Source organism: Chelonoidis abingdonii, chromosome 3, assembly GCF_003597395.2.
Source record: "Chelonoidis abingdonii isolate Lonesome George chromosome 3, CheloAbing_2.0, whole genome shotgun sequence".
NCBI lineage: Eukaryota > Metazoa > Chordata > Testudines > Testudinidae > Chelonoidis > Chelonoidis abingdonii.
In genome coordinates this window covers 141,552,200-141,567,016 of record NC_133771.1, presented here as the reverse complement: position 1 = coordinate 141,567,016, position 14,817 = coordinate 141,552,200, and the positions used below count along the sequence as shown (strand labels likewise).

Here is a 14,817-nt window from a genome sequence, read left to right as displayed (position 1 = left end):
CATACTATTATACATTTATCCACTTAAGTTTCTATTTAGTACATTTGTTGCTCTTTGTTTTGCCTGGCCCATCGTAGTTAGTGAGATGCTTTCTTGCATTCAAATTGACTGCTTTGGTCCTTAACTATCTTGAGATAAGTTTAGTATCATGCTGCCACAGCTTTGCCACCTGCAACTGATTTAACCCTTTTCTCCAGATGTCTATGATATGAAAATTGAATAGGATTGGCTCTAGATGTACCCTTGCGGGAAACACGCCTAGTTTTACTCCTCTCCATTCGAGAATTTTTCATTAATATTCCTACCATCTTGCTCCCTATCTTTTAACCAGTTCTCAGCATGAAAGGACCTTCCCTTTTATTCCCATGACACGTTTAATTTACCAGTAAGAGCACCATTCTGGGTGGAAGGGACCATACTGTCAAAGGCTCTTTACGGAAATCTAAGTACCTATTGTCCACTTGAGATCCCCTCTGTCCACATGTTTGTTGACCCCTTCAAAGAACTCTACTAGTTAGTAAGAACTGATTTTCCCTTAATAAACCATGTTGACTTATGGTAGTATCTCCAATAATAAAAAACACCTTTTCTATGATTTTCTTATGTGCTGACATTTATGTCTTTAACTAATGTCATAACTGTTTTCCCCTCGCGAATAGGTTTATAGTTTATTATGAGAATTTCTGTGTGTATTTTGGACTGTATCAAGTTGTTTGTGAATTCTCTTGAAATATTCTAAAAGCTGGTTACCGACATTTAGACTTACCAGTCTGTAATTGCTGGTCACTTCTTAGAGCCTTTTTAAATATTTGGGTTACCATTAGCTAACTTTCACATTGGCAGAGAACCTAGGTCTTCTCATAAAGGACAGGTTACAAACTCAGTTAATTAGTTTCCTCGCGCGCAACTTCACATCTGAGTTTTTCAGACTTCTTTGGAGATGATATGTGCTCTCGTCTTATAATGGAATATTTATGGTACTTTGGTCCTTGGTGACTGGTTAATGTGATGTTTATTCTAATTTAATTTCCAAAACCTTCTCTAGTGTATATCATTCAATCAGTTGACAGATGTCACTACAAAAGCTAGTACTCAGGTTTGGGAATTCACCTATAAACATCCTCAGCCATGAAGATTGAATCAAAGAATCCATTTAGTTTCTCCGCAATGACTTTATCGTCTTTAAGAGCTCCTTTTGTATTTCGATCGTCAAGGGGCCCCACTGGTTGTTTAGGAGGCTTCCTGCTTCTGATGTAGAGAAGTGGTTATTATCTACAGCTTTGTCTTATCAGTCTCTAGGAGACTGAAGCAAAATTTAAACAGAAGGAACTTCTTAACTGGATTTGCACTGTCCACAGATGCGTGTTTAACATTTTAAAAAAAATTTGTTTTTGTTTTGGTTTCTTTGCATTTACTTTATTTTCTTACAATGTTCAACATTTTGACACCAAAGAGACTGTTGCATTTCATGTAATTAATGTAACAAAAATATTTGGACTGAGCTTAAGCACCATTTTTCCTATCTGTCTTCAACAAAACCCCAAGCCTCAAAGTTTCAGTAAGTGAACTAGCATGTTTTTTTAGCGTGTTCATTTTTCATTTTCATTTGTGTTTGGAGAACTGGAACAGTGAAGTCCATCAGCCACTTTATTGTGGTTAATAGGACCATAGTTATTATGACAGAGTGAAATTCACCTATTTGGTGAATGGGAGCAGTTTACCTATGCTACTGAGGGAAAAGAGGAGCAACAGCTGCTATTCTAGCCCCAGAATATTACTGAAGAGCTATAGAGCTTCCCAATACTGACAGGAGCTAGATTTCATTCACTAACCTCAGAGGAGTACCACACAAGTTCCATTTATTTGAGGCTTGTATAGGAGGAATGAAATTTCCTCTTGTCGAATAAAATGTAACGTGTTTTCTTGTCTTCTGATCAGATGAGAGGGTTTACTTGTATTATAATGACTGAGGAATCCACATCCCCTTGTGTATTATCTAGCTACCTGTTGCTGACATAATTTAATGGATAGCTTGGTTTTGCTAAAGTTATTGAATCTGGCTAATACAATTTCAGAGACAAAAACATTCAAAAACAGGGTTTACCACAATGTGTCATTAAGTCCTCATGGAACTCCAAGAGTTGATCTCTAATTTCTTCAGAGCAAGGACAATCACTTTTATCATCCTTAAAATTCAGAAGCATGTTAATCTTAAAAAGAAAGAACACAAAGGAAAGTTTAAAGCTTTGGGAGCATCTTTTTTAACACTTTGCAGTAGGCTAGAAGGGAGTAAGTAAAGCCAAGAATGCCTGGACTCCAAACATGTACTTTGAAGACCAATAAAGTATCCACGGGGTTTACAGTTAATATGCAAATTTTTTTTTGCTCATTATCTCCACAAATATGTGCAAATAAATTTTAAAACAATTATAGAAATTCTTTAGGTAAACTGAAATACACAAATACCAGAAGAACTATGATTTCTGAAGAGGAAAAAAAATTAGGCATTTAAGTAGAGTAGGTAAAAAAGGTAATAAATGAGCATCAGTATGAACTGGTGGCTAGAGTGAAGGATAAGAGTCAGGACCCCAGGGTTCTATTTCCAACTCTGCCACTAATGAGCTGTGCCACCTTGGTCAAATCACTTAATCTCTCTGAATATCAGTGTTTAAAATGGGTTTAAAATGATGTTGTAAGGTTTAATTACTGAATGTTTATACAGCATTCTGAAATCCAGAAACATATGTCTATGCTAAGTTTTATTATTACCGCAGAACCTCATCGGAGAACTGCTTACTTTCCTATAATGTCATTGTATACATAGACATAAGAGCATGGCAAGGCTGTACTCTAAAAACTTGTCTATACTGGGAAATTACACGGCACTAGACAAAGTTAGTGAATACATATTAATGAACACAACATATTACTCAGTGTAGATAAAGACTATCAACTTTAACATCACACACCGTGATGTCATGTCATGATTACCCCTAGTGTGGACCTTAGGTCTAACCACAACCAGTTTAACATTGTGTCAGTCAACATGACCTATCCTTCACTGCACTGAATGCTGCACATCATGTAAATTTAAATATTTGATTTACCAGAATAGAGAAGGGTGAGAACCAAACAAAAATTTGAATGTTAGGACACAGCACTCTGACTGGGCTGGGATCCTACATCCCAGCTTTGGCTTCTCTGCCACGCCCACAGTCTGGAAAAAGAATAACTGCCCATTTTAAGTGGTACCTGTTCTTGAGGCGGAGACCGAAACTCTTTTGTTTTCCTGGCTGTCAGTGCGGCAGACATGTTTAAGGCCTGCATAACTTCATTATATCGGAATCGCTGATTCTCTTGAAGCTTAGCCACAAAATCATCAGAAAATGCTACAATGGCTTCTATCCGGTGACGTATCTGGCAGTCACAGAGGTACTGGAGTAGGTAACACATCTGAGAAAACACAAGAAAAAGGGCAACAAAAAGTAGACAAACTTTTAAAATATTCTCCACATATTCTGTTAACATATAACTGAGTGTGGGTAGTGTAGACTCCAAGTGGTAAGGCACAACCTGCTATCAGATGAATTGACGGCAATCTGCAATACAGTCATGCTTGAGTTAGTATTAGGTCTTATAAATTGCTATCTGCAGGAGATCCTTCTGCCTCAGAAACATATACAAGGACATGGGAATTATGCTAGAGTAAAAAAATAATAATATAGATTTAGACCTTGTCTATACAGCAATTTAGTGCACAGCAAGCTGAAGTGTGCCATGCACTAAATGGCTGTTTGGGCCCACACTCTTAGTCTCTATTTCCAGTGCATTTTGCATTTGTACCCAGAAACTTCAGAATGCCCTATTAAATTAGACCCTTTTAGAAGTTAATTCTGAACAGATAACACAGTTGTTGCTAGGCTGATGGCTGATAATTATTAGCAGTTTAACTCCATGGTTTACTACCAGTAAAGATCCCCCTCAGGCCCAACTAATAACCACAGGGCAGCTCAAATGAGAGTGCAACTTACATGTCTGTTTTTTTGTATTTGGTTAAATGTTTCATCAGCACCCTCTCATTTTTTGTTTTGGGAGAGAGTGTGTACATGCACAAGTGAGAGATCATGCCAAAACTGTTGAAAATTCTGCTGTCTTTATGTAACATTTTTGGCTGATAGCACAGTAGATTTATAGGAAGAAGTAAACACACTATAACACAGTTTCACAAGCAATTGTTATAGTAAAGATTTATTTTATCACCCAGTGCATTCTCTGACACTACAGGATTATATTTTGCAATATTTTTTCTACTGAGTTGTCAATTCTACTTCTAAACTCTCTTTTTAAATATCTCCATTATAGTAAACCTCAGAGTTACAAACACCTTGAGAACTGAGGTTGTTCATAACTCTGAACAAAACCTTATGGTTGTTCTTTCAGAAGTTTACAACTGAACATTGACTTAATACAACTTTGAAACTTTATTATGCAGAAGAAAAATGCTGTTTCCCTTTATTTTTTTAGTTGTTTATGTTTAACCCAGTACCGTGTTTGATTTTGTTGTTTGTCTCTGCTACTGCCTGGTTGTGTACTTCTGGTCCAAATGAGGTGTGTGGTTGACTGACCAGTTCATAACTCTGGTGTTCGTAACTCTGAGGTTCTATTGTACTTCCCTTGGGAGGTCACTCAACAGTCAGTCAAATTTGTCTGTTAAAATTTTTTCTTATACCATACTGAGCTTATATGTTTCTTTTATTCATTCATTTCATTTCATTCCCCTTTGTTAGATTTCCTGTAGCATGCTTCCTCAATGTTTATACCCTTCAAGTATTTGCCCCTCTTAAAGTTGTTACTTACGAGAGCCAGGCTATATAATTCCTTTATCTTTCTTTATAAAATAATCACATCCATCTCTTATTCATTAAAGGTGAGGTCACCCAGATCAAAGCCTATGCACCACTTATATCCCAACTAATCTAATCTGATGGCTTCCAGTGATTTAACTGGTGCCTAGGCCTTATGCTCTCTCTCTGCTCAGGGGTAAATTTCATCCTAGAAACTACACTGTGCCATTTAAGACAGCTTATAGAAAGGGGTATTGCACAGTCACACTGTTTCAGGGCAACAATGGGAGGCATTCTGCCTAAACTGACAAAATGACTCCCGCAACTTCTGGGCATGTGGAGGCAGAATGACTATGTCTGCTACTATTCCAGTGCCGGTTCAGTCTTTTGTTGTTGTTGTTATTTGGTTGGTCGGTTTTTTCTCTCTGCTCTGTTGATTGGCCAGATTTTTTTTTTTTTTTTTGGCTTGGTCACTCCAGCATGCACCAAAAATGGCCAAATGCCTGGCTGTTTCTGAATAAGCTCCATGTAGACAAGCCCTTAGCCCAACCTCTCCCATGCCCCATTTGTGTCTTCTTGTGCCCAACTCCTCCCACCTGGTCAGTCACTACTCAACTATGTAACAGCCAGGATGAAAACAGCTCTTGAAAAGCTGCTCTCACTTGGTTATCTACTAATAGCCAGAATTCTCCAAAGAAAGTTGAAAGGAAAATGTAATAAATTATATAGAAGTTGCTGCTTCTAAACTTATAAAACAACAATTTTATTTTTTTATTCAGAAGATATTTCGTACCTAATTCTGTTTTATTTATGTCAGATTTGCTTTGAAACAGGTCTACTGTTATCATAGGGCAATAAAGGGGATAACGCAAAATTATATCATCAATAGCAATTATATTTTTAAAAACACAATGTAAAAAAGCACTAAACATGCACGTGTGTCTGCAAAAAAGAGTGTGTGGCTTGAAACATGCTGCAAGACTGCTGTGTTCCTTGAAATATTTGACTGAAAGGAAGAAGGAAGTCTGAAATATACAAACAGCCACTTATACTGTCCTGGTCATCATTACCTGTAATTTTACTGGTTCAGGAAGTTTCATTTGAAGAAGACCTTCCTTCAGCACCCGCTCCCCTTTGACTTCTTCCTCTCCTCCTTCTGGCTTTAGATCCTCTATACTCAACTCCTTCTCTGGCACTTCACTCTCATCCTCCTGGCTCATGCCTTCCTTGAAAACGCTGGGCTCAATCAGCTGTAAGATGTGTTTCAGATCCCCATTATGGAAGACTCCCATGATTAGCAGGGTGTAAAAAAGCTTGATGAGAGGGACAAATAGAAACTCTGTAGTACCCCCTACCGGATCTCTGACATGGAGGTTGCCCTCTTGAACAGCCTCAGTCAGCATCTCTATAGTTTTGGCCTTTAAGATATCCAGAGGAAATTCAGGGCTAAACTGGTAGCACTCACTGCTAATGCTTACATAACTGGGAGAGGAGAACCGGATTCTAGGTCGCAGTGAGGTGCTGAGTCCTATACCAGGGAGGCCATGTTTTTTGTTCTCATCAGGGAACAGAGTAATGCTCTTGGTCTCATCCGTCATCGGAACAATAAATTCATTATTCATCATTAACCTGGCCGTGGCGTAGGTGTTGAGGTGGATGTCAATGAGTAAGTCATAATAGCCTGTGCGAAGCAAGCCTGGCATATACTTATTTTCAATGCCATAGAGAAGCTGAGATTCATCCACATGGCTGCACATAGCATGTGCCACCCGGTTGTTCCCTAGAGCAGAAACAGCTGAATACAATCGGAGGGTATGATAGTGAAATTTCAACAGTTCTTCCTGTTCTGTCAGTTCTAAAATATCTATAGACCTGTAGAGAAGAAGGAAAAATAGAGGAAGTTTCATATCAGTGCAGTAGCTAAGACCATAGGACTCAAAAAGCAAAAAAAGTTATTCAGAATTCTACAATTGTGCAACATGGGCAAATTAGTCATTGCTCTGGACCTTGACTTTCTGACTTCCTGGCTTTCAAATAATTAAACTTGCAATTTTATAGACAATGGATGGCTTAAAAATCATGACCCAAGCCTTGAAATTGTTTAGACTGAATAAAAACTATCATTTCAAAAAACTCCAATAGTCTTTAGTGGGAGCAGGATCAGGCTGATTTATTTAAAACAAATTTCCCTTTAGATTTAGATTAGAAAAAACAATTTAGATGATTGAGAACATAAAGACAACATTCAAATTTAAATTTTCACTATTCATGCTACTTATTTACTTTTCATTTCAGGTTGGATAATAAAAATAGATGACTCACTTTCACTTTTGGTTTCTCATCATCATTACTGTAATATTCTAGGCAATTTCACTTTCAGGTTCTTATACATTAGCACAATGATGCACTATTTGGGTCACAAATACTGCAGGGGAATGTATTACATTTGTTTTGAGGTTTTATTTAAATGTTTCCTTTAGAATTTAATATGAATAAAACCATGGAAATACTTCTACTGGTCACAAGTTTTGTAAAAGCTCACTTTTACAAAAAGTAACGTTGGGACTTTTCATAACATAAATGTAGGGTTTTGGGTTTTTTTACTTTGCTTTCAATTTCCTTCTTTTTAAAAACAAAAACAAATAAAACCTATATGCATTGGAGCTGAGTAACAGTCTTGCAGAGTCTTTCAGGTTTGAAACAACAGCAGCAATGGAGATTTCAAAACCATCTAGTTCATGAATATCTCTTGCTCTCATCTGTACATTTTAAAAAGTGAGATCAGATCACAATACAAGCTAATCACTTTTAGGGCTAAATCCTCCTCTCAGTGCCAAGACCAAGGAGTCAGGCATGCACAGAGATTTCACAGGGGCAAAAAGAGACACCCTGCTCTGCTGCCAGCATGCCCGTCCTCAAACTTGATTGGTATCTGCATTAACCTCTCTGGCACACAGGTGGTGTGTCTGCTACTCTCCAGCTCCCCACACCAGACCTGCTTCCTGTACTGTGGAACCAAGCCAGTTCCACTCTCTCTGAGGTTCTTCATAGCCCTGGAAGGAGGAGCAGGATTTGCTCCACAACATTTTTTAACAAATATTCTCAAGCTGCACAGGATATATAGGTTTTTCACTAGGGACCACAATGCACTAATTCTCACTCTCCACATATCCCATGCACAGGTCTGAATATATGTAAAACGTAATCAAAACAGTTGGTTTATTCTACCAAGATTGGGTTTTGAAGAGCCTTAAAGCACACAGCATGTCAGAGTTGTTTGATTATTGCTAACACAAATATTCAAGTAAATTACTAGACTACAAAAAACACTGAAAGACATTGTACACATTCACAAGATACAACTGAGGCTCCCTCCCGTCTGACCTATCTAATACTTTGTAAGGATTAGTTTCAAGATGTTACCAGCAGCTTTGTACATATTTCCCCTCTCAGCAAAATAACATACAAAACAAAATCAGGCATGCATTGTCTGCATCTCTATGTAGTGCTGGCATCCACAGAAGCACGTGCTTCTCCCTGAGGAGAAAAAACCCAAATCTGTCATAAATGCTAATTGCCAATGTCTCTTTAATTCAAGAGATCTCTTGTTGTTGAACACTACTAGTAACAGTTTAATAAAACCAGTGATGATATTTATGTGACCCAGTTAATAATTCACTAACTGAATTTAAATGCAGCCCACAAGAAGGGGTTATTTTCTAAGTCCTAATATATTATTTGTATTTATATATATTACACACATGCAAGAGAGAAAGGGAACTGTCTAGCAGACTATTTTCTTGCTACTTGTCTGACCTCATAAAACCCACACCTACTTGCATTCAATTTATACATACAAATAAAGCCAACCTGTTCTCTTCTGGGATTTGGAGGGACATGAACTGCAAAGGATCCAAGCACTGTACCATCCAGCCTTGACGTTCACTGACCCGTGAGATACCAACCTTCAGAAAGTGGTTTGGCATTCTGCTCCACAGCACATGGGTCAAAAACTGGACATGGAGACGGGGAGGGCATTGAGGGACTGGGTTTTTATGCTCGCTTTTGAACAAGCCAGCAGACAATGGCATTACATTCTGGAGACAGCAAGAGAGGAGACAGTTAGTTTTATAATCACTATAGGACAATGCAGTGTATGATAATAGACAAGACAAATGTGCTGCAAACAGATATGAAATTAATGCAATGAAACAAGCATAGTATGGTAAAAATGTAGCATTTTACGCAGCTCCCACAAAACAGGCTGGGGACTGCTGGCTCTCAAAGCAAAACATAAAACACTTAATAGAGCTTGCCTAAGGGGATGTCTTAGAGGTTTAGAATCTAGCTGCCTTGAAACCAGCGATATGAAAGCAAGTAATCTTCCACCCCCTCTGAAACCTCAGCCTTTCATTCCTCCAAGACAGGGTTCAAGTTCTGTGTAATTCAAATTTGCTAGAAGCAGGCAGTTTGGGTGAATCCTTGAAAACTGAAGCCCAATCACTTCTCTAGGGACATTAATGATCCCATGGCCCAGTTGGTAAGAGTAAGGGTTTTCCCTGGCATTTAGACCAAAAATTGTACCCCCATCACCACCATCACAAGTTATTTATTATGTCCTCCTCCTAATTCAGAAGAAGCTAATTTCAGCATGAAGAATAGAATTTAGAGGCTTCCTTAAAAACTCTGTGCTAGTTCTTCTGGGCTGCAACCCTTTTCATGAGACTACAGAGTATCCCATACACATAAATTGACTCTGGGCTAAAACAGACATCAGTGCATTGGATATATTTAAAAATGAAAATCCTCACCTTTTTTACCTATATAAGTGTACATTCAAATTTTGTCAGTTTTTGATATTATTTATACTATCAATACTAATTGTTTATATTGCAATAGGATAGAGGTCTGGGTCAGGATCAGGCCCCCTTGGGCTGTAAAAACACGTAAGTGGCAGTTCCTTCTCCAATAAGGCTTGCCATTCTCTTCTATGACAAAAAATCACTTCTCAAGATTTGTTGCTGACTGTTGCTCATTATTAAAGCCAAACCAAGGCCTTAATAAAGGCATTTTGAGCTTCAGAAAAACAGGCACTGAAGGCTCGATTCGAGTCTGGTCCTCTGTAGATACACAGGGCAGTAAGGCCTCTACCACTCCCTGCCCAGCCACCTAGAACATGCCCAGATCGTGCCTCTGAGCATGGGACGAGAGAGATAGCAGGGGCTGCACAATCTATACATCCAGCTACAAGTATATGGGCAGGGAATGGACATGGAGTGGACGAGTCCTTAGTTTGCACAGCTAACATTATACCAGTTAGAGTAGCTGGCTGAGCAGACAGATATGGAGTATGCTACATCACCAACAGTATTTTATTAAATTACTCCTTGCAACAAAAGAAAAGATGGAGGAAGAATCGTGCCTCTCAAAGACACAATTTGTTCCTGATGCTCCTCCTGAGAAGGCACAGCAACATGCTGCCTCAGAGTAAGCCTGGAGACTCAGGCCATGTCTACACTAACACTTATGTCGGCAACACTTTTGTCACTCTGGAGCATGAAAAAATGCTCTCCCACCAACAGAGCTTGTTGAGCTGGTATTATTATGTTGATGGGAAAGCTCCCTCCCATCAGCATAAAGCGGCTACACGAGCACTCTTACAGCAGCACAGTTGTATCGGTACAGCTGTGCCACTGTTAGCTTGTAAGTGTAAACGTGGCCTCAATCCAGCACTAAATATCCCAAATCATTAAATTCAGCTAATACACACAGTAACTTTTGTGATACAAATATGCATATAACCATCATAACTATTCTTTACTACAGAATGACAAAATATAATCAGGTTTGGGGAGTGAAATAATGAGCGTTATAGAAACTGACTAAATTTGCAGTAGTGACAGATAAAATGAGCATAGTATCAGAGGGGAAGCTGTGTTAGTCTGGATCTGTAAAAGCAGCAAAGAATCCTGTGGCACCTTATAGACTAACAGAAGTTTTGGAGCATGAGATTTGTGGGTGAATACCCACTTCGTCATGAGCATAGAGTCCCTTTCACAATGTGAATAGCACCCCATGCATTCGCACTTCAGGAACATGTGATTTTAGAATCTTATCACAAAAGGGTGAGATTCTTCCACAATGTTTGCATTTATTTTAGCTGTAACTACCTTATATGTTCATACCAGATATGTGATGGCTTCAGAGAAGACATGATATGATCTAATGAATAAATAGTGCATACTTTAAAATTGATCTAGTCATTTTAATCATTGCATGACATACAGCATGAAGGGTGACAAGCATAAGAAATAAATATTGCATTTACAGTTTGGAAATATTTAAGTTCTCACATGCAATCTTATCAACATTCTTTTATCCTGTGCCATAAGTTCAACTTTCCAAGCCTACTTGCAGGCAAGAACCAAAATATGTGCCTTATACAATGCCATACTATACAATTGCACCAACAAAAATATCCCAACACCAGAAACAAACTTAATTTAACAAAAGAGCAATAATTGGATGTTATCTGATATAACAATTAAGCTTATAGAGAAATGAGTAAGTGTGGTCTTATTTACCTTTATCCTTCCCAACTCAAACTGGAAAACATTGGGGCTTGTAGCTTGTGCAAATACTGCAGGAAATAACTTAGTACTTGGTTCAACCTGAATCAGAAACAGAAATACACAGTGACTGAAGATAGCAAAACACCATCAATGCTAAGAAATCTATCACTTGTGTCAACTGCTTATAGGCTGAAACTACTGTGTGAAACTCTAGAAGATCATAATTGGGGTTCAGAAGAGAGAGAAGATTACAATCACATCAAAGGTGATAACTTTTCCTTTAATTTCTATTATTAAATAAGGCTAGTAAAATTCAATCTACTAGCTTTTCTCATCTGGATGAGGTGACAAAACCAAATAAATATATACCTGATAATAGGTACTCAGTTCCTTGCCATTAGCAGTGAAGGTTAGAAGACCACTGGCAGCATCGACCAAGCAACCAATCTCCAGTCCATTGTTGTTGCGTCCTTGTCCGGGGCTCATGCTCTCTCCAGCACACACCATATAGCAGTTACTGCGTTTGATACTGAATTTCAAAAATCAGAGGGGTAGCCGTGTTAGTCTGAATCTGTAAAAGCAGCAGAGAATCCTGTGGCACCTTATAGACTAACAGACGTTTTGGAGCATGAGCTTTCGTGGGTGAATACCCACTTCGTCAGATGAATGTAGTGGAAATTTCCAGGGGCAGGTATATATATGCTAGCAAGCAAGCTAGAGATAACGAGGTTAGTTCAATACTGCGATGATGAGGCCATCTGTGTCTAGCAGTTGAGGTGTGAAAACCAAGGGGAGAAACTGGTTTCTGTAGTGGCAGCCATTCACAGTCTTTGTTCAACCTGAGCTGAATGTGTCAATTGCAGATATTGACTCAGCAGTTTTCTTTGAAGTCTGGTCCTGAAGTTTTTTGATTGCAGGATGGCCACCTTAAGGTCTGCTATAGTGTGCAGGGAGGTGAAGTGCTCTCACAGGTTTTGTATATTGCCAATCCATTCTGATTTGTTCCATTTATCTTTCCGTAGAGACTGTCATTTGGCCGATGTACATAGCAGAGGGGCATTGCTGGCATATGGTGTATATTACATGGTGGACGTGCAGGTGAATGAACCGTGATGGTGTGGCGATTGGTTAGGTCCTGTGATGGTGTCGCGGTGTAGATGTGGGCAAGTGGCACGGGTTTGTTGCATGGATTGGTTCCTGAGCTAGAGCTTCTATGGTACAGGTGGCTTTTGCTGGTGGAAACGTTTCAGGTTGGCAGGTTGTTCTGTGGGCAAGGATTGGCCGCCACCAAGCCTGTGAATGTGGGATCATTGTCCAGGATGGGTTGTAGCCCTGATGATGCGTTGGAGGGTTTTAGCTGGGGCTGTATGTGATCGCCATGGGTCCGTGTTGGTTTCTTTCTTGGTTTGTCTTGCAGCACTCAACTCCCTGCCACTATAGCAGCCTTAAGGGGCATCTGCAGAAAAAAAAAAACTTCGGACCAGACTTCAAAAAACGCTGCTTCAAAGCAGCAGACGAATCCTGTGGCACCTTATAGACTACGCTTCAATTCATCTGCATTTGACACCATCAGCTCAGGGTTAACAAAGACTGTGAATGGCTTGCCACTATAGAACAGTTTCTCCTCCTTGGTTTTTCACACCTCAACTGCTAGAACAGGCCTCATCCTCCCAATTGAACAATTATCTCTAGCTTGCTTGCTAGCATATATATACCTGCCCCTGGAAATTTCCACTACATTCATCTGACGAAGTGGGTATTCACCCACGAAAGCTCATGCTCCAAAACGTCTGTTAGTCTATAAGGTGCCACAGGATTCTCTGCTGAATTTCAAGAGATACATATGTGACTAGCATGTGAGTTTGTATGGGATGATATTGCTGTAGTCTGTTTATTCAAATTAAATTATACTTTTGCAGCGATCAGGCTACTGCTGAAACTGGCATGTTGTATTAACGCCATGGTTGGAATCTGGTCTTATTCACAGCAAAACTCCGACTGATGGCAATGAAGCCAGAATTTCAAACCATGGATTTTCTTAAGTTCTGTAAAGACGGAAGAACTATTTCTGACAAAATAAGAACCAGTCCAAACCTTTACATGAACCAGACAAAAGAGATTCCAGGAGTTAACTTTTTACATCGTTTATTTTTATGCACCCCTGAACTTACGGATTCTGACCTGCACCATAAGCAGAAATGCTGTGAAAGCATGAGAATAGCCAGCCTAATCCTGGCCTGACTTGAAGCAGGAAGTACCAGAGTTCTAACAAGAGACTGTTCTCACTTGATTTTGCAGACTCAAGATTTTTCAGGCTAAGGGCCAGAATGACTGAAACCGCACATAAAAGTGTTGCTGCTTCTATTTTTCAATATACATAATTTTGATCAGGCAATTATTCCATGTATTCTTCACAATGGAGATATAAAATGGTAAACTATATCAGTGATGAAACTTTACTGCACCTGTACCTATAATCAGTTATTTTACTTTCAATGACATGGTCCTACATCCATGGATCTTGACTTCACATGTTTCCACACAAGAAAATAAGAATAGCGATACTGGGTCAGACCGCTGGTCTATCCAGCAGTTCTAAACCTTTCCCGACTACTGTAGCTTTTTCAGGAGTCTGATTTGTCTTGCATATCCCCAAGTTTCCCCTCACCTAAAAACAACTTGCTCACAAAATCATATGTAAAAATACAGAAGGGTCACAGCACACTATTACTGAAAAATTGATAACTTTGATTTATTTTATAATTACATGATAAAAATGAGAATTGGAATATAAATATTGTACTTACATTTCAATGTATAGCATATAACGCAGTATAAACAAGTCATTCTATGAAATTTTAGTTTGTACTGACTTCAGTGGTGCTTTTTATGTACTTACTGTAATACTAGGCAAATATCTAGATGAGTTAATATATGCCCTGGAAGATCTCTGCATATCCGTTTGAAAACCACTGATCTAGTCCAGTAGCCTGTCTTCCAACAGTGGCCAATGCTAGGTGCTTCAGAAGGAATGAACAGAACAGGTAATCATCAAGGGCCCTGTCCCCTGTCATACACTTCCAGCTTCTGGCACTCACAGGCTAGAAATATCCAGAGCATGGGGTTGCATCTCTGACCATATTGGCTATTAGCCATTGATGAACCTATCCATAAACTTATCTAATTCTTTTTTGAACCCAGTTATTCCTCTGGGCTTCACAGCATCCCCGACAATGAATTCCACAGATTGATTGTGCATTGTGTGAAGAAGTACTTCCTTTTATTTGTTCCTGCTCTCTATTAATTTCATTAGTTGACGTCTCAACATTTAAGAGTCGGATTCTCCTCTGTAATTCCCATTTTATACCAGTATAACTAAACATTACTCTCAATTTATACAG

At 38.9% G+C, this 14,817-nt stretch overlaps 1 protein-coding gene across 3 annotated transcripts in view; it reads right to left on the bottom strand.

The window, feature by feature from the left end:
* Positions 1–14,817, bottom strand: part of RYR2 (ryanodine receptor 2) — a 749,362-nt gene that overhangs the window by 294,763 nt on the left and 439,782 nt on the right. For all 3 annotated transcript variants that reach the window (XM_075064183.1, XM_075064184.1, XM_075064185.1), the window contains exons 34-39: positions 11,786–11,945; positions 11,429–11,515; positions 8,715–8,941; positions 5,915–6,716; positions 3,253–3,453; positions 2,105–2,210 (exon numbers count right to left, since the gene is read on the bottom strand). In XM_075064183.1, coding sequence (XP_074920284.1) covers positions 2,105–2,210; positions 3,253–3,453; positions 5,915–6,716; positions 8,715–8,941; positions 11,429–11,515; positions 11,786–11,945 — 1,583 coding nt within the window. The remainder of the gene's footprint in view (positions 1–2,104; positions 2,211–3,252; positions 3,454–5,914; positions 6,717–8,714; positions 8,942–11,428; positions 11,516–11,785; positions 11,946–14,817) is intronic.